The sequence below is a fragment of the Phalaenopsis equestris genome, unplaced genomic scaffold (genome assembly GCF_001263595.1).
Source record: "Phalaenopsis equestris unplaced genomic scaffold, ASM126359v1 Scaffold000002, whole genome shotgun sequence".
NCBI classification, from domain to species: Eukaryota; Viridiplantae; Streptophyta; class Magnoliopsida; order Asparagales; family Orchidaceae; genus Phalaenopsis; species Phalaenopsis equestris.
The window spans coordinates 18,639,730-18,659,267 of NW_018164444.1; the positions used below are offsets into that span (position 1 = coordinate 18,639,730).

The 19,538-nt window shown below is 36.9% G+C and overlaps 1 protein-coding gene across 5 annotated transcripts in view; it reads left to right on the plus strand.

Annotated features, from left to right (window-relative positions):
- The first annotated feature begins 222 nt into the window (after positions 1 to 222).
- Positions 223 to 19,538, plus strand: part of LOC110021246 (probable LRR receptor-like serine/threonine-protein kinase At1g06840) — a 44,326-nt gene continuing 25,010 nt past the window's right edge. The window contains exons 1-14 of one of the 5 annotated variants that reach the window (XM_020719679.1): positions 223 to 599; positions 954 to 1,145; positions 3,898 to 4,048; positions 9,257 to 9,328; positions 9,537 to 9,608; positions 10,240 to 10,383; positions 10,480 to 10,551; positions 10,656 to 10,727; positions 15,385 to 15,459; positions 17,219 to 17,287; positions 17,405 to 17,473; positions 17,601 to 17,672; positions 18,595 to 18,681; positions 18,773 to 18,841. In XM_020719679.1, coding sequence (XP_020575338.1) covers positions 1,046 to 1,145; positions 3,898 to 4,048; positions 9,257 to 9,328; positions 9,537 to 9,608; positions 10,240 to 10,383; positions 10,480 to 10,551; positions 10,656 to 10,727; positions 15,385 to 15,459; positions 17,219 to 17,287; positions 17,405 to 17,473; positions 17,601 to 17,672; positions 18,595 to 18,681; positions 18,773 to 18,841 — 1,124 coding nt within the window. In that variant the 5' untranslated portion in view covers positions 223 to 599; positions 954 to 1,045. Of the gene's footprint in view, positions 600 to 801; positions 890 to 953; positions 1,146 to 3,897; positions 4,049 to 9,256; positions 9,329 to 9,536; positions 9,609 to 10,239; positions 10,384 to 10,479; positions 10,552 to 10,655; positions 10,728 to 15,384; positions 15,460 to 17,218; positions 17,288 to 17,404; positions 17,474 to 17,600; positions 17,673 to 18,594; positions 18,682 to 18,772; positions 18,842 to 19,538 lie in introns of those variants that run through there. The other 4 variants (XM_020719673.1, XM_020719667.1, XM_020719688.1 and 1 more) reach the window with 4 other exon arrangements.

A 19,538-nucleotide genomic window follows, 5' to 3' on the forward strand; every position in this document is an offset into this window, starting at 1 on the left:
ACATAAAGGTAGATGCAACACGAAGTAATTAATAAATATATCTTAATAAAATAAGTATATAATTAGAAATTAATAAAAAAAAATTCTTGCTCTAATAATATATTACCACTAAAATTTTAATTAAATAAATATAAAGGAAGTCATGGCATTTTGGTAATTTCAGCTTCGCAATTCGAATATAATTAACCTCTATGGTTAGCGCGTCGTGTCGCGCCACACTGTGAAAGTCACCGCCGGCTTTTCCAACCAGAAGTTGATCCAAAAGCCGTCAACTTCTTCCTCTCTACCCTTCAAAAACCCTAAACATAAACAAATCCATATCTCCCCCTTGTCCTTTTTTCAAAAAAAAAAAAAAAAACAGTTTACTCTTCCACGAGCATCGATTGGTTCAACAAAGAAACATGGGATTTAAGACATTAATTAAAGGTAGATGGGTGGAGGATGTCAGCTTCGTACCTTTTCTGCCCTTCACAATTAATGGACTCGGTCAGAGGATTGGGGATGACCATAGATCACCGATGGCGTTTTTCCTGGAAGAAGACTATAAGTTTCTATTTGTGGATTTCTAGGATTTGTCTTGGAACGACGAATTTGCGGAGGTATTCTTTTGTTTTAGCATTTGGAGCTCGTAAATTTTAGGTTCTGATCAGTGGTTGTTTGAAATTTTTTTACTTATGGTCGTTGTGTTTTGGTTACTTAAAGGACTGACGAGTTTTTAATGCTCTTCAATGACAATTGAATGGGAACGAGCTGGATGGTTTTGAATTGACAAGTAGTAGTTGCATATATTTTGTCGATTTTTTCATGGACTCAAAATCTGTGATTTCTTGTAGTCCGGATGTGCTTTCTCTCTGTTTGTTTATAGTTCTTGCATCTCCCGGAAGAAATTGTAATTTTTGTTTGAGCGTTTGAGGGTTATTTTTTTAAAAATTTTATTTTTTATATGTATACAGTTTGCTGATCTGTGTTACTATGTTAGTATAGTTACTCCTCACGTCAACTTCAGCCTTGAGATTCTGGCTGCTGGTTTTGATAAAGCTGAGAAATGTCGGGAGGTAAAATTTTGTTGTTCGGAGCAGCTGTGGCAGTTTCATGCTTGTTTCTTGTGCAACCCGCCAGAGCACAGATAACTGATCCGTCTGAAGGTAAATGCAACTGTGCTTTTTTTACAGGTAACCTGCGAATGAGTTTTTTTGGTCAAATTGAGGGAATATAGGCTCTATTTTCTTTTTTTTTGTTTTGGTCAAAGAATTTCTTTCCATGGAGCCTACTGTTAATTCAATCACACTGTTTTGATACTTCACACTGATATGTATTGAATTCATGAAATTTCACACCAAAAGTATTTCCTTGAAGGCTCATAGATTGGGCCATAGCAAGTATATTTTTACAACTTGTTCTGATTATACCGATAAATGGTTTTGATTATCGATCATTTGTCTTGTAATAATTTGGGTTAGCTTCCGTTTTAAAAGGACATTTTTTTATGATATGTCTATTCAAATTTCTATATTAAGGGAGTAGCCTTTATTATCTGATCTGTAAAGTTTAGGAGTAATTTTTGTAGGGTGTTTTTGTAAGGAATCAGTATCACCCTTCGGTTATATTGAAGAGAAAGATATCAGGCTTTGCACAAAAGGAAACATTATAGTTGTTATTTCTTATATAGTCAAACCGATGTTCTTTCTAAACAATTTTGAAGCAAAATTACATCTTTTATTGTGTATTCCACAAATTCACATCACATGAAAAACCATTGTCTATAAGAACAATGAAGGACTCAAATTATTGTGCATTCCACAAATTCATTTTTGATGATACACCACTTCAAATTACTATATTAGTTGCTTTTTACTTCCTGAACTAGCTCTCATTAATCTGATCTGTAAAATACTGAATAAATTTCTTTAGCGTTTATGTATAAATTAACATGATTCTTAGGTCATATTGAAGATGAACGTATCAGGTTTTGCACCAAAGGAAGTATTATACTTGTTATTTCTTATTTAATGAAACTGATATTTTTGTCTAAACCTATTCTATGAAAATTGACTCCGTCTGATATTGCTTATTCCATGAATTCATGTTTACATAAAAAATCACGAACTTCTTTCTTGAAACTAAAAAAATAGTTTCATGGACTTATCCTCCGCAATCCCATTACAAATTATTGGATGTGTATTTCTTTCATTTCTTATATATGTTTCATTAATTTGAAAAAAAATGATAGTCTTAAAAATTAAATACATTAAAATGAAATAAAATCTTAGAAATAATCTAAAATATTTGTACAATATAACAAGTCCTCTTAGGTCTATGTCTACCTTTCTTAACATCAGTCGAAGCTAAAACCTCAACTCTCTTAACTGGATCATCATATGGTCGACATTTAATGTGACCAAACCTTCTAAGATGACTCTCTCTAATATTCTCCGCCACTTGAGCTACACCAACCCTATCATCGATATATTCATTTCGCATTTTGTCTCTAAGTGTCAAGTCACTCATCCACCTAAGCATTCTCATTTCAGCAACACTTAACTTTGTTTTATGCTTTTCTGCGCCATAGAGCATTGCAGGACTACAACCATCTTATAAAAATTTCCATCTAGGTTAAGCGGTACTTTTCTATCACACAAGAGACGCAAAACATTCCTCCACTTCTACCAATTAACTTGAATTCTACTAATAACATCCCCCATCTATATTACCATCACTTTACCATCACTTTGAACAATAGACACTTTGAACAATAGACCCGAGATATCTAAAACATTCACACCTTTTAATGATTTGAACACCCATAGTTACAACTTTGCCACTACCACTAAAATTACATTCCATGTATTCAGTTTTATTTCTACTCAAACGAAGGCATTTAAACTCCAATGTAGACCTCCATAATTCAAGTTTTTCTTGAACTATTTCTCTAGTCTTATCCGCAAGAAAGATATCATCAGTGAAAAGCATACATGAAGGTACAATCTCCTGTAAATTTCCAGTAAGAGAATCAATAACTAAATCAAAAAGATATGGGCTTAAGGCCGATCTTTGTTGTAATCCAACTGAAATAGGAAAATACTTGGTCAATTCTCCTTCTGTTCGAACACAAGTAACAACTCTAGTATGCATATCCTTAATGACTTGAATATAAGTCATGTCAACACCTTTCCTTTCTAAAGCTTTCCAAAAGACTTCTCTTGGAACCTTTTTGTAAGCTTTTTCTAAATTAATAAAAATTATATGTAAATTATTCTTATTCTCTCTGAACTTCTCTAGCAAACCTCTCAATAAACATATAGCTTCCATGGTAGACCTGTCCGACATAAATCCAAACTGATTACGAGAAATCTAAAATAGACTAAGGAATTATAAAAATATCTAGATGCATGTCTTGTACTTTATCAATACATTGGAATTGATTATTCTTTTCTCCTTAAGACACATGTAAAAGGCTTTTATTGAAAGTTTAGTTTCTATGATGGAGTTTTTGGGGAAACTGATTAAAGAATCTCACTTGAATCTTCAATATGTGCTTATCGAGCATAATACTTAGAATATGGAGGATTTAATTTGGCTATGTCCAGCTTATTACAGCATTCTTATATCAGTACCATTGGTAAGGCCCATGGCCACCAGACAATGGTATCATTAGTGACATAAATTTAACCGAAATTTTTTAAGAGAAAGCTTAACAACTTTTATTTTTGGAGAAATCTCTTAGTAAAATGCATTTATTATCATTTATATTTTTTAATCCTTGTCCCACTCAAAACGACATTTGGAATAACCTCCCATCTAATCATCTTAAAATACCTTTTTTCTTCTTTATAATCCATTAAGTTTCTGTTAAAATGAGTCCCTAAAACTTTCTATTCTCCCCCTTTTCACAAACAGTCGCTGCTTTGAAGGCTATCAGGAACAAATTGTCTGACCCAATGAATAATTTGAGGACTTGGAGCGATGGAGATCCATGCTCATCAAACTGGAAAGGGGTTATTTGCTTTAACTCTACGTTGGCGGATGGATATCTGCATGTAGAAGAACTGTATGTTTTGGCTTATTACTTCTCTACTATCTCATTCCGCACTTTGTGAATGCTTGTTTTTATATGGTAAATGCGGAAAAGCTTGCCTGGTCATTTTAGTTGTTTATTTGTTGTGTATTTATACATTACATGTAAATATTATTCTGCAATGGGATTGAGTGTGCGAGTTATGCCTTTTTCTTTCCAACAAGAAGAGAGCTTATTGATTTTATTTGTGAAAATGTACTATGATTTTTCAAATAAAATTTAGAATATATGCGTTAACTTAAAATCCCATGTTCCAGCATTTTTTGGCATAAAGTCCTTTTAAAATATATGCGTTAACTTGAAATCCCCAGTTTGTGATGATTTTGATGCGTCTGTGATAACTAAAAATATAAATAATAACAACCATATTAAGAAATGAGGAGAGGAATATTCTTTTAAGATGGTTCGAAGGAAGCAATCGTTTTGGAAAAAAAATATTAGGTCAGGAGTACTAATGCATTATGACTCTAATGGTGGGGCTCCACGTATTAAATAACACAAAAAGAAATATATTACGGTGGAGCCAGTTGACACGTGGCGCCCCACTCCTGACCTAATATTGGTTCATCATTTTGAAGTTTTTGTTTGAAGGAGATGAGTGTCCCACTCGAAACAAAGAAACGAACCAGACGAGAGAACGAGAGCAAGAGCCAGAGAAGAAGAAGAAAAAGGAGGAGGAGACGACATTAACATTCGCCGAATGCATGTGCTCGGGAAGAAGATGGAAGAAGACGCCGCTGTCGTAGTGGGGAGGTGCTTATTTCCCACATGCGGGAGGGTCAATTGGTTAAGGTGTGAAGGAAAGGAGAAGAGGGAAGAAGGAAGCTCTGCGTGTTGGAGAAGGGGAATCGAGTGGCTCTGGTGCGAGGGAAAGAAGAAGAACTGAGCAACTCCTATGCGGGATCTAACATAAGACAAAGGAGGAGTGCCGCATGCGGTCAGATAGAGCTAGAGAGAAGGAATTGACCAGGTGTTGCGCACGGTAGAAGAAGGGAGGGCTCGCAACGTGACTGTTTGCGGGAAGAAATCATTGTGCATAGGGGGGAAGCCGAACCGAGCGAACCACATATGGTAAGGGCTAAGCATTTGTAAGGTGAGGGTTTTATAAGTTTTTTTTTTTTGGGAATAATTATTAGTTTAAATTTATATATTAATTGTTAATAATAGGTTTTATTAAAGAGGGATTGGAGAGCTTCTGCTTCAAGTGCTTTGCGAGTTTAAGTTGCAAATTTTTATAAGAGAAGGATAGGAGTAGCAAACCAAAGCTTAGTGTCACGCTCTGCCATATTCTAGAAAGTGACAAGACCTTTATGGGATAGAAAGTTCTAGAGAGTGTCAGAAAATAGAGAAGCATCAAAGGGACTCTAGAAGATTCCGCCATATTCCGGAGAATGCTAGAAGGGAAAACTCCTAAGAAAAATCAAGAGTAAACTAGAATATTCTAGGGTTATGTATGTACATGAGAGAGAAGTATAGAACTTTCTAGAAACTAGAATAATCTAATGTATTCTAGAATGTTCCATTAGGCTTGGAGGGGGCTATAAATAGGAGTCCTTCCCCTCATTTGTAATCACCCAAACAGTCAATCAAAACTTTTAAGTATTCATGTGTGAAGTGTTCCTTTCTCTCTACTCTTCTTCTTAAAAGTGCTTAGTGCTCACAAACTTAAGCATTGTGAGGATTAGACTGATTTAGTGCTAAAGGAGAGCGCTAAAGTCGCACGGGTGATTAGAGCAAAGTTAGTCTGTGACAGTTGATATAAGAGTTTTGGTTCGAAGGAATGAAAAAAAAACATCAAAGAGCACGTGACAAAGTCGGAAGCCACTATTGTGAAGTCATCTCAAAGGCGAGGTCACCAGGAGCAAAGAGATCCCGTTGCACCCAAGCTATATGGGAGGTCCAAGGAGATCATGCATGGCGTTGATTCACGCCTTGCTCGGATGGAGGAGACAATGAATGACATGAAGGGTCAAGTAGAGGTTTTTGGCCAAATTGTTGATGAACTCGAGGAGGACATCACCATCCATTCAACAATCAGAGGTATGATGCTCCAACTTGAGGAGACCTTAATGGGTCATATGGCTAAGTTGCAGGAGGATTTGTTGGGGAAGCTCCAAGAGGTGCGAAGAGCCTATGAGGAGGAGATGAGCGACATGCGTACTAGCTTGAAGGAGATGTTTGGAGACATTTTGCTGTGCAAGAGGGCAATAGCGCATCCACAAGTCATCCCACTTTCGAAGCCAAGAGGATTGAAGTTCCAAAACTTATGAGTTTTAGAGGGGTTCGCAAAGTGAAAGAAGTAGAGAACTTCCTATGGGGACTAGAGCAATATTTTGGAGCGATGGGGATTGTCGATGAAGATGCAAAAATACAATTTGCCTCTCTTTATCTCTCGGGCATCGATATGTTTTGGTGGAGAAGAAGAAAATGAGATGTAGAGAAAGGTTTGTACTCCATGTCCACTTTCAATGACTTCAAGAGAGAGCTAAAGAGACAGTTTTATCCCGAGAATGCCAAAGATGAGGCTCAAGCCCGACTGCGAAGACTTAAGCATGAGGGTTTGATTCGAGACTACATTAAGGAGCTTACAAGCTTGGTTCTTGAAATCCCCGATTTGTCAAATAAGGATGCTCTCTTCAGTTTTATGGATGGACTACAACATTGGACAAAGACCGAGCTTAGAAGGCGAAGAGTGCAAGATCTGGCCACTGCCATCATGATTGTTGAAAGCTTGGTTGATTATTCAAAAGAGTCTAGAAAGCTTGAAGATAAGAGGAGTTGTGATGTTAAAGGTGGGGATGACAAGGTCAAACACAAGGAGGAGAAACGCCGCAAATCAACCCCGACAAAGGCAAGGGACTAGGGGAAGACTAACAACAAACTCTATCAAAACCGCTGCTTTCTTTGTGAAGGACCTCATTGGGCAAGGGATTGCCCTCAGAAGAAGACCCTCAATTCTCTCCTTGCAAGCCATAAGGAGGAAGAAAACTATGATAAGGAAAACGATATGGAGGCACGTGTGAGATCTCTTCAACTGTTGAACGAGATGCAAGTTCCAACAAAACAAGGGAAGGGGTTACTCTTTGTAGCGATGGCAATCAGAGGGAAGACCACCAGGGCAATGGTGGATACGGGTGCTTCCGACAATTTTATCTCCAGCGAGGAAGCAAAGAGGTTGGGGTTTCAGATGACTAAAGGAGGGGGATCCATTAAAGTTATCAACTCAGCTGAGATGTCAATCGATTGAGTGGCTAAGGGAGTCAAGACCAACATTGGGGCATGGCCAGGTACTCTAGACTTCTCTGGCATTGCTTCGGATGATTACAGAGTTGTCCTAGGAATAAACTTCTTGGAGCAATCAAGAGCATTTCCAATGCCATTCACCAATAGCCTGTGCATCACGGAAGGGAGTTAACCTTACTCAATACCGATAATAAGGTTAAGTAAGCAAAGATCCAAAATGCTATTGACAATCAATCTCAAGGATGATATTTCCCAGGACAAGAGAGACAACATGACTTTCCTTCATGATACTAACGCAGGAGAAAAGACCGAAGGAGTTGGGGTACCAAAGAAAGTGGTGGAGGTTCCTAACGAACCACCGCCAAGAAAGAAGAAAGATGGTTCAACAAGGTTGGAGGCAAGGGATGAGCCGCCAGCCAGGAAGACTTGCTGCATGACACCACCCTCCCATAAGACCAAGGAGAAACCAAAGTTTGTCAAGTCTGGGGGCAAATCGAGGTGGCAGTTTCAAAAGTACAGGGGTAGCCGCAATGAGGGCATTGTGGGTTTAAGTGGGGGAGAGAATATTCTAGAAAGTGACAGGAACCTCATGAGATGGAAAGTTCTAGAGAGTGCCAGAAAATAGAAAAGCTTCCAAGGGACTCTAGAAGATTCCACCATATTCCGGAGAATGCTAGAAGGGAAAGCTCCAAGGAAAAAATCAAGGGTAACCTAGAAAGTTATAGTGTTATGTATGTACATAAGAGAGAAGTGTATTACTCTCTAAAAACTAGAATAATCTAATGTATTCTAGAATTTTCCATTAGGCTTGGAGGGGGCTATAAATATGAGCATCTCCCCTCATTTGTAATCACCCAAGCAGTCAATCAAAGCTTCTAAGTATTCAAGTGTGAAGTGTTCATTTCTCTCTACTCTTCTTCTTATGAGTGTTTGGTGCTCACAAGTCCAAGCATTGTGAAGATTAGGCTGATTTAGTGCTAAAGGAGAGCACTAAAGCCGTACAGGGACTAGAGCAAAGTTAGTCTGTGACATTAAAGTGAGTTTAGAATTTAATTTTATGTTGTAAATTTAACCCATTTAGTTAAATGTATTAAGTATTGTTTATTGTTTTCATATCAAAATAAACATGTAAAACGATATTTGTTCGGAACAAGGAGTTTGAAGGTAGTGAAGGAAAAATATATAAATTATCTGAAGTTAAAGTTTGATTTATTTATTTCAAATTTAACTCTAGTAAAATATTAATGCTAGAGTATATTAACTTCTAGCAGCTATTAAGACCAACAAACATTTGTTCCTAAAAGATTGGGAGATTGGGAGTCGGTTTAATAAATAAAAAAGAGATTTGAGGTAGTAATTATGTTTCTACATTATAGGAATATTTCTTATCTGATTGTACTCTTTATTATGTTTTACTTTATTAAGCTTGGACTACTATTGATGGTTTTATATTGTTAGGTTAGAAGTGTGCATATTAACAGTTCTGCGTAAATAGTTGCATAATGATTTCCCTATGAATTTTTTAGATTATTGCATGTTCTTTAGATTCTAGTAAACATGCATTATATGGATCTTCAACGCAGTTCTCATAATGTTTACTTCCCATGGCCAGTTTTTAGGGGCTATTGCCATATTATAATCACCGATTGGTGGGTTTTATGAATAAAAGCAGGCCAGGATTGTCATTTAAGTATGGTAAGTCTATGATTGCAGTGTTTGTGGGATTTATCGGATCAAACTAAAAATAATCCCGCATAATTACCAAAAACAGCAAGGTTAATTGGTTGCAACAGCAGTTTCATTCGTGGCTTGTGCTATATAAAAGGCCCTCCTCTTTTTTTTCTTATTAGCCTTGTGTCCTTGATAAGGTTGCAAAGTTTGATGTTTGATTTCTACGTGTTTGACCATTTTTTCTGAAGCCAAGTATCTCGTCTACAGGCAGCTGCTAAAGATGAATTTTTCTGGAAGTTTAGCTCCCGAGTTTGGTCAGCTCTCTTACCTGAAGATATTGTGAGAAACTGCAAAGCTTAATTCCGTTTTACATAATCAGAAATACTGTATGAATTATATCCGTATTATTTATTTCTTTTCCTTGTTTGTCTTTGATATTTTGTTTCTTTTCCTTGGAGTTATAGTATGTACTATTGCCATTAATTTTTTCTAGATTTCAAATTTTCAGCTAATCTTATTTTTATTTATTGGCTTACATTTATTGAAGGGATGTCATGTGGAATCAGATTAGTGGCAGTATACCAAAGGAGATAGGCAGTATTAAATCGTTGAAGCTTCTGTAAGTATATTTTGCATGGAGTGGAATATAAATATAGACAAATGAATTTATATTTTTGGTATTTTTTCCTAACTATTGGTAGTCTATCAGGATCCCAGCTGATTTTCATGTTTTACAAATGAGTTCACTTAGTACGTACAGGTTTTGACAAAGAGAAAATAATAAATCATACATTCCCTTTTTTGTCTCTGGTTTCTAAATTAATGATGAAATCTTTACTTGATATGTCCCTTCTAAAATTCTCCAAAACACCGCGTAGCAGATTATGATTGGAGGTTGCAAAATGTAGTACAAAAAATTGGGCTCCAATTCTCCTTGAAAACAGTTTGGAAGGGGAAGGGTTCTTAGGAGCTGTAGCATTGTTCTTAGTGGAACCTTAATATCATTTTTGTAGCGGGAGCACTGTTCTTAGGGGCTGTAGCACTGTTCTTAGGGGAACCTTAATATCAATTTTCCTTGAAAACAGTCTTGAATTCAAGCTTACATGTCAAGTCAATATATTGTGCAAGTGTGAATGCATACACTCACACACAGGTTTAATCTATAGTCTCAAGGTCATCGTAGAATAATAAAAAAATATAGTTTCATGCAATCTCTTATATCAATTATTTATCCGTTATTTTGTTTGCAGGCTTCTGAATGGTAATCAGTTATCTGGTCCTTTACCAGTGGAGCTTGGGTATCTTCCTAATTTAGATAGGATTCAGATAGATACGAACAATATATCGGGGCCGATACCCAAATCATTTGCATTATTGAATAAAACACGTCATTTGTAAGTATTAATGATTTGCGTAATTGCGAAAAATTCTTGATTAATGAAGGGATTCAATTTTTTTTCTTGTTTCATACTAAACATTCTACCAATCAGCCACATGAACAATAATTCACTGAGCGGGCAAATCCCACCGGAACTTTCAAGACTTCCTAGTCTTGTTCACTTGTAAGCTGCATTCTTTACCTAAGCAGTATGTTTTAAATCAATTTTCATCAGCTCATGGTTGTATGCTTGTGCCTTTTTTATGAACAAAATGATTTGATATACAGGTTGCTGGACAATAACAACTTAACGGGATTTCTTCCCCCAGAACTATCAAGGACACCGAGCTTGCTTATTCTGTATGCTATATTCACCCTCAATCTGCATTTTTTACATGACAGCTGAAATATGCTGGTTTTGTTGTATGGGCTTTCATCTTTGTGAATTATAGCACCTGCTTTATTTTCAGCTTGGTAGAAAGAAACAACATTTTCTGAATAGCACTGAATACCTTTGCTTGAATCATTACAATAGCTAATTGACGCTAGAGCGCGATTTATGCTACAGTGCGCTGGCTTAAAGAGTCGTTGAGCCCCGACCCTCGATTCTATCATTTGGACTGAACCGGTCCAAACCTATGAAGGCTGCTCTCCCACTTGATTTGGTGTCTCCTTTCCATAGGGGACCCAATTCAAGTATCCAGGGCTTATTTATGTGTTTTGTTTAGGACAACCGCCAGTGTCCATTCTCCCTTCAAGAGCTGTATCCGAGGGATTGGGTGGCGCTCTGGTTGTATCTTTCTCTTGAGGTGGTGATTATCTTCCCTATCCCTATCCCCTTCCACATCTTCCCCCACGATGTTCCCGATCATTTTCCCTTGATGCAGCCGCCCCAAACAACACTCGTTTGTTGTTTTCCATTGTAGTCTTCTTATTCTAGCCCTTCTTGCTCGCTGCCACCGCCTCTGGGCAACCGCCCTTTGCTATCCTGCGGTCCCACGCTTTGCCCATTCGCTTTCGTCATCCAAAAAACAAAAAATATGTTGTTTTCTTGCTGTCAGTGCTTCACAGCTCTGCTTGTCACCCCACTTTCTGCCCTCGATGTTCCAACCCTCCGCTTTGCTGCCAACGCGATTCCAGTCCTTCCTTTTACTTCCCCAATCACCTACAATCCATTTAAGCCATCTACCTCCACTCCCCAACCACTTAGCCCACCACCACCACCCATGGATCAAGCCCTAGTGGGAGTTTGTGTCATGTTTGTTGTATTTTTCATTTCAAGTGTGTTTGATTGTAACTGTTTATTTGCTTTCAATTATAGTACTTGTTTTTCTTATTGTATTTCAGTTAACTTTGGTATCATTTGGTATCAGAGTTAGCCTAACTTTTTACCATCTTAGGATTTCTGACATCTGCTAATATCCAATCTTATCTCCACCCACAAATTTTCTGTCACACTTTACATGATCCATATATACTCCCCTTCCACTTAGCCAAACCCAAATCCTAATCGTACCCCCCACGGAGATAATAGATTAACACCGATAATGAGTTTACTGTGGAAGAGATACATCAACAACTCTGTCGAGTGTTACTACGGCTTGATGAAGTTGAGGAAAGGAGACCATCCAACGGGTCACTCGTAGTCACAATGGTGACTTGTTAGATCAAAGGAATGAAGTGAATCTCTTCCACCATACGGATGTCAGGTATGAAGAGCCTCTACCACGAAGACTCGATCTGAAATATATGAGAAGCTAAAATTTTGAAGTAAAAGTGGATTTGCCATATTTCTTTGGGTATGAGGTCGTCGAGTGGCTCTAAACCATAGAATATATTTTTGGTGTCACGATCTCCCACTGGACGGAATGGTGAAACTAGTCTCCCGCATGTTAAGGAAGAGTGCATCTCGGTAATGGGCAAACTCGAAGGTTCTTCAAAAATGAGAAGAGAAGAGTAAATTTACTACATGGTCCCATATAAAATGAGAGATGTAACGCCAGTTCCTATCAGTTTACTACATACCAGATGCTCATACACCAGTTTCAAATGTGGAGAGACCACCACATCTTACAAGCAGGGTTCAACTCTCGGATTTTAGAGCCAGAGTATACCCAGTGGAGCATCCAAGACGACCCCACCTGAGGAGAAACTGATGCAGAGCGAAGAACAGGTGGAGCGAACTGGCATTCCTAAATTTGTCCCAACTATAAAGTTTTCAAGTGTTACAAATTTGGGCATATTGACGCATATTTAACAACCTGAGGGATGATATATTTCACTTAGCAGGGAGCTGTTGAAGAAAATGACAATGACATGGTAGACACTGAAGAAGGTGAGAACACAAAGAAGAATGAACATATCCTAACTGATGAGGGAGGGAAGCTTCGAGTTGAGGCTACAAGGGAAACTCCAATAGAATTCACATTGGTGGTCTAAGATGGTCTTAAGTTTGAGGAACCAACACCAGACATCTGACAACTCTAGATAATAGAAATTCGAACTTTTAAAATAGATAGAATCCTTCCTGAGTTGCCCTTGCTGGGAGAGGTTAAACATGTTAGAGATGAGACTTTTTTGTGCAACTTCTGAGTGATTATATGGAGTCAGTGTGGTGTTAAAATCTATTCAGTAGTGTACCCTGGATAGATGATCCGACATGATGTATGAATCATAGTCTTAGAAGTTGTTAGAGCTAGGTGGGGAAGAAAATTCTTCAATGGGATCAATGCCCTACCAGAGAAGAAGAAGACGTCTCTCTTGAGTGGTTGCTAGTGAGAGTTGCTCAGTCTGTCATAGAGTTCATCTCAAAGTTAAATCCTTCTTACATACTTGTTCATGAGATATATTCAGTCGAGTGCAAGGGGTGGGAGAGGTAAATTACGTAACTAGTGGCTCAAGAGTTATTTTGGGAGAATCTGCGATTATATTTAGCTACAGCTCAAGTTGTGTCAAAAGTAAATGAATATTTATTCTATCAAGATGTATTTAGAAATGACAATGCCGACAATAGTGAGTTATCCGAAAGTTACAGTAGCTTCTCCACTTTCAACATAATTGACCTGATTATTACGAGGAGATAGAAGTTTCGACAGGTATGGTCGAAGCTCTCCCAACCCGAGAGATTGACACCATCCGCGAATTATATTGCAGTGTGCAGGAGAAAAGAGTCGTGGTGCCTTGTCCCACGATTCTATCATCTGGATCAAACCGGTCTAGAATTAGGAGGGTTGATCGACTCTACCACGTTGGTTTGGCTCCTCTTTTCTATAGGGGGTCCATTCCTAAGTATGTAGGGCTTATTTATGTGGTTCCTTTGTTTTAGGCTTGTTGTTTTTTCGTCTGTTTTGTTTAAGACAGCTGTTGGCGTTTATTTTTCTCCCTTAAAGAGCTGTATCCAAGAGATTGGGTGGTGAACCGACTGCATCTCTCTCCCGAGGTGTTGATTATCTTCCTTACCCGATTTCGCATCTCCCCCTACACCACTCTAGATTATTCTCCATTGCTGCAGTTGGCCCGAAAAGCACTTTTTTGCTGTGTTTTACTACATCCCTTCTATTCCAGCCCTTCTTGCTTGCTGCCACTTACTCAGACTGCTGCCCTTTGCTGTCCTGCAGTACACCGCTTCAGCCATTTGCCGCCATCATATGGAAAACAACAAACTGGTTGATTTCTTGCTGTCCCCTGGCCATTTCAGCCTTTCCCACAATGCCTCGCTGCTCCACTTGCGGCCCTCGCTTTCCCAGTTCTCCCACATTGCTGCTAACACGATTCCAACCCCTTCTTTTGCTGTCCCAGCCACGTACAATCCATTTCAGTCACCTACCTCTGCTTTTCAACCAACTAATCGACCTCTACCACCCATGGATCAAGTTCTAGTGTGAGTTTGTGCTGTGTTTGCTGTAATCTCCCTTTCATGTTTGGCAGGGAGTGTGTTATATATAGAAATATGTTTAGAGAAAAAAGAGAGAGAAAGAGGGAGGAAGGGAGAGATTAGGCTCTTTGTTCTGAGTTGGGTTGATTTATTCTAATTGTAGGAAGGTTAGGAGTTCTGTGCTTAGCTGCTTGCAGCGAACGTTCATGGCAAAGCACCGTACAGTCAAAAGAATAAGCCATCTGCTATAACATCTGTTTTGCTCACTTTTCTAAATTATATGAAGATCGAAAGTTCCTTTGCTCAGCTGCGTGCAATGCCTGTTCATGCCAAAACAACCTTCATGTGTGCTCTTGTATGAGGTGGGTTGGTTGTTGTGTAGGGGACTTCTGTTTGAGGTTGTTATTTATGGAATGATGCGTGAGATTTTTTTTTTAAATTTTTTTATTTGGTGGTTGTTTAGCTAGGCAGTAATAAAAATGAGGCTAACATATCCATGGATATGCTGTTTGAACGGATGCTTTAAGAGGGAGTGAAGATCATTGGCACCTATGTGCTTATTTGGCTTTTAATTTGATTATGCCACATTTTTTTGGAAATTCATGTAAAACATTCTCCTTTTTTTTGGATGGTCAATATGTATGATGAATTTGATTTTTGCTTAAGTAGTATGCATGTCTGAATGTAAATAATCTTTTATTTTTTATGTTGATTTAGCTATGAATCATTTGTGGTTTATTTTATTTTATTTTTTATTTTTTTTCTTTTTAATTTGAGAACCTATAGGACACTCTATTTTAAAGAATATTTAATTTGGCTCCTGAGCATCTTATGGTGGCAGCGTTTTAATGCCAAAAACCAATTCGTGAATGTCGATCACATTGCTGAAATATTTAACTGAATGAAAAAAATGCTCCGTGTTAGCTTAACCCATTTTGATAATAACACTAAGTCATGCTTATAATGATTAATGGATTATTGTCATCAATGTTGCAATCTAGATTACATTTACATGCATCAAAAAATGAAGTAGACAACCTCTTAATGTAGTCTAGATATGTTTTGATTGCTTTGTGTTTATTGTGATTATGTGCTTAAATATTCTATATGATTTAATACTCTTTAAACTTGTTTTTTTTGCAGTCAACTAGATAATAATAATTTCAGTGGGGCTTCTATTCCAGCTTCGTATGGTGGTATGGCTAAACTTTTGAAGATGTAAGTGAATGCTTTTTATATTTTTATCTTAAATGTTGGTTTTGATCGTGTGGTTGTCACTAGATATTAGTTTCAGTATATTGGTTAAAAAATGCATAAGATTCCCCATTATTTTATGTAGAACCTTCACTTGTTGAAATCCTGGTTGTGTACTTTATGCAGTTAATTCCCAAACTCTTCAATGATTTTCAGACCAATTGTTTACTTCGTCACCGGCAATTTCATCCATTTTGCTTTTTGTATTAAAAAAAAAAAAAAAGGAAATGTGAGGAGAAAAGAGTTACTTGCTTCTTTTCATGCGAGCTCTGCTCCAGCACATGGTCCGCCTCACTCTGCTTGGCATTACTTTTGCATCAGATTCCTTATTCATGCATGGTCTTGGCACAGTGTGCTCTTGATCCAGTGTCTCATCCCGCTCGCCTGGCTTGCTCTCTAATACTCATGTTCGTCCTTTGTTAGACTGCATCACATCCCACACACTCGAGTATCAGGCTGACGTTTTGTTCGTTTGAATGGCCTACCATATGATTGCTTTGCTCTACCTGCAGGACATGAAACTGCAGCTTAACCTTGCTCGTGCTCCCATGTCACTAGCAAGCCTCGCTTGCTTTTTTCCTTTTGTGTATTTGCCCAGCTTCACTTGAAGTGTGTCTCGCAGGTTCATAGTCCCATTTGCAAGGATAAGGAGATCAGCACTAGAGGAAAGTCGGGGAACCAATTGTGAAGAATGAGAATGAGAATGAGAGTGAGAGTTAGGGTGCGGTAGATTTATAATCTGTTTAGGACATTCTTGCTACTTTATGTTTAAGTCTGTTATAATACATCTTTTTGGCTACTTCTCTCTTGCTGTTTTAAATAAATATTTTTGATAGGAAGCTACTTCTTCACGTATTTTTTTTAAAGATCATTTATAATACTCAAAATAACTTTTAAAAATGTTGTTTTTCCCACATAATTTTATGTCCTCCTTTGCAAAATGTTTTAGCCGCTCAAACAGATCTTTAGTTTTAGTTTATTTTATTTTATTTTATTTAAATCATTAAGCACATGATAAAAGTGGAATTTATTTTGTAGGGGGATTTATTTTCTTAGATTTTTTTTAATTTGATAGATTATTAAAAATAAAAATTAATATTTATGTTGATTATTTGCATAATTTCTTTTTCCTTGTGCATTAAATTTTGCATCTAGCTTGCAATTAGATTGTCTTTTCCTCATGTGCTAACTCAGGCAATATGGATGCAAGTCTTGGATATATGGTGCACGTGTATTTGCTTGCGTGTTTGGAAAAAAAAAAAAAAACTTTAGGCAATATGGGTGTCTATTCCATGCATTGCATTTTTGACATTTTGGACGTGCCAGTTTTGCCCGTTTCATGAAACACGGTGCAATTAGATAATTTGGGTATTTGCAAGGCATTTCGAGTCTAACTTAGCATGGCATTGTATCCGTTGATTTTCATGTTGGACAATTTTTAATCAGATAGGTCGTGGGGTTGATAAGTAGGCCAACAGTTTCCAGTTATAATTTTAAGTATTTGAAGCAAGACTGCCTTTGTTAGTTATAAGTCATTATAATCCTTAATTAATTCATGTGTGTCCTGTTTTTCATTCCAAAACATTAGCATAAATTTTTAATGTACTTTGAAGCTCTTTCTTTGAAGACTGCTATTCTTTCTATTAATTAAACTAATGATTTTATCACTAAAAAAAAAGAGTTATATTTGCTTTTCGTATCAATCAAATGCCTTTTTTCTCAGGAGTCTTAGAAATTGCAACTTACAAGGAGAAGTACCTGATTTGAGTAGCATACCCCAGCTTGGCTACTTGTAAGTTCAAGAATGCTCACCTGGCCATGGTAGCAGTTTATGCATTGCTGCCATTTCTTAAGAACTACTTTATTTCTGGACAATTAGTGAATCTAACATAGCATTTCATGTTTCCAGAGATCTTAGCCAGAACCAATTGACAGGAAACATTCCATCTAATAAGCTTTCCAATAATATCACTACAATGTATGTCAGAAGCAAACTGCTTTACTATTATTCCCTTCACTTGAATGCTCATTTTAATTGGCTTACTGAATATGTTATGTATCTCATTTGTTTGAAAGATTTTGACAGCCATTTGAAATTTTTGCAGCGACCTGTCAAGCAACTCTCTTACTGGTCCCATCCCTGAAAACTTTTCCCGTCTTCCAAATCTCCAGAGACTGTGAGCATATTCTTACTTATTTCATTATATTATCAATTCGTGGTGCTATATCATTGCAACAGGCGGGAGTTTTGTAGTATTTATATTGATTGGTTATGTCCTGTAGGCCTATGTTAGACGTGAAATTGTTTCTGTTTGATATTTCTAGGATAGTTTCCAAATATAGGATTATATTGCGAAAAGATGTTGTGTGCATCGTGATGAAGTAGATGATCCTTGCCAGCCTTGCTAAGTAGTATAAACAAATCCTACAACAACTGATTGGAATATTTTTACCTTATGAAATGGTATTGCTTTCAGTGAAAGGATAGTGGCTTTCCTTTTTCTCAAATCTTCTTCGCTCCTATCTTTTTTTTTCCTTGTTAAATGCTTTAGCTAACCCTAGTTTGAACCAATGTTTCATCATTAGAGAGTCACACACGCGCGCTCGTCTGCACATGCTTGCATGAAAATTAAGAAGCTTCATTTCTTATGCACGATTTTGTGCAAAACAAAGAAATGCATCTCTTACACATGATTTTGTGCAAAACAAATAAATTATTCTAGGTAAGAAAACATTCGTTGATCTTGATCTGAATGTTTAACTGTTTTTACTTAACAGTAACAGATGCAGGCATGTATACATTTTGATTATCTTTATTAGAAAACGTTGTGTGTACCTTTGCTTGTTCATTTTTTTTCATGACTGCTGCCATTTATATTTCCAGCTTGTTCTTTTTGATACTATATTTTTTGTATTAACATATTTTTATTTCAGTTCAATATTTTCTGTGTTCTGATTGTACAATTTGAAGCATATGTTGAGTTTCTTTTTTTTTCTATGCATTTTATGAAGAGTCATCCTAGAATGGTGTTTTTATAGAGGAAACTAAGTAATGGAACCGAGTTTTAACCAATTTTTCATGCTCCACATTCTTTGCAGTTCACTCGAGAACAATCATCTGATTGGATCTGTTCCAACTGCTGTATGGAAGAGTATAGTTTTTACTGGAAATAGAACTCTTCTTCTGTAAGAGCTAGTATACTGTACTTGCTTTTACTGAGTTGTTTCTGGGAGTTTTTACCGTATAAATTTGTTCTGTTTTCTGTTTATTTTGCAGGGACTTCCAGAATAATAACCTCACTAACATATCTACCTCTCTAAATCCTCCTGCAAATGTCTCCATCTTGTATGTTTTTATTTCATGCTATTTTTAAATATTTTTACAAGCTTTCTTTGCATAAAAGCTGTGACCAATCGATCCTTCTTTATAAAAAAGTTATAAAAACTAAGGCTATCTTATGCTTGACAATGCGGTCATTATTAGCTTTTAATTTTTTTAAAATTTTGTTCTATAAATATGCCTCCTCTCTTTCTGCTTTTCAGACTAATAGTTTGCGCTTGGGCAGAAGATTCTTTGTATTTGCTTTCAAGTTTGAAATACAATTGCACATATTTGTGTTTGCAAATTCTTGTTTGGGTTGCCACAAACTTTTGCCTATACTGGCTTCTTGGCTTTATTTCAAATAATTTTTACTTCTAGTTTGATTCTTTATTTTCTGAATCTCTGAAAGTTATGCTTTGAGGTTGACTGTAATATGTAGATTAGGTTACACTTTTTAATAATGGATTGCCCTCTTTATAATATTTTCATACATTATTTTGATTACCTTCCTTCTTGTAATTGTAATATTATTCTAATGGTTTAGCTGAACTATAGATAGAATGGTAAGTTTGGAGCTCTATAGCACTTTACATTGTTACATTGTAATGACTTGAACTTGTAGAGCACATAGTTACATGCATTTAATTATGTGTAAGGGGTAAAGTTGAAAATCTTACTTTGAACTAGCATATTATCACCTGTAGCGTGCTTTTGTCTCCTC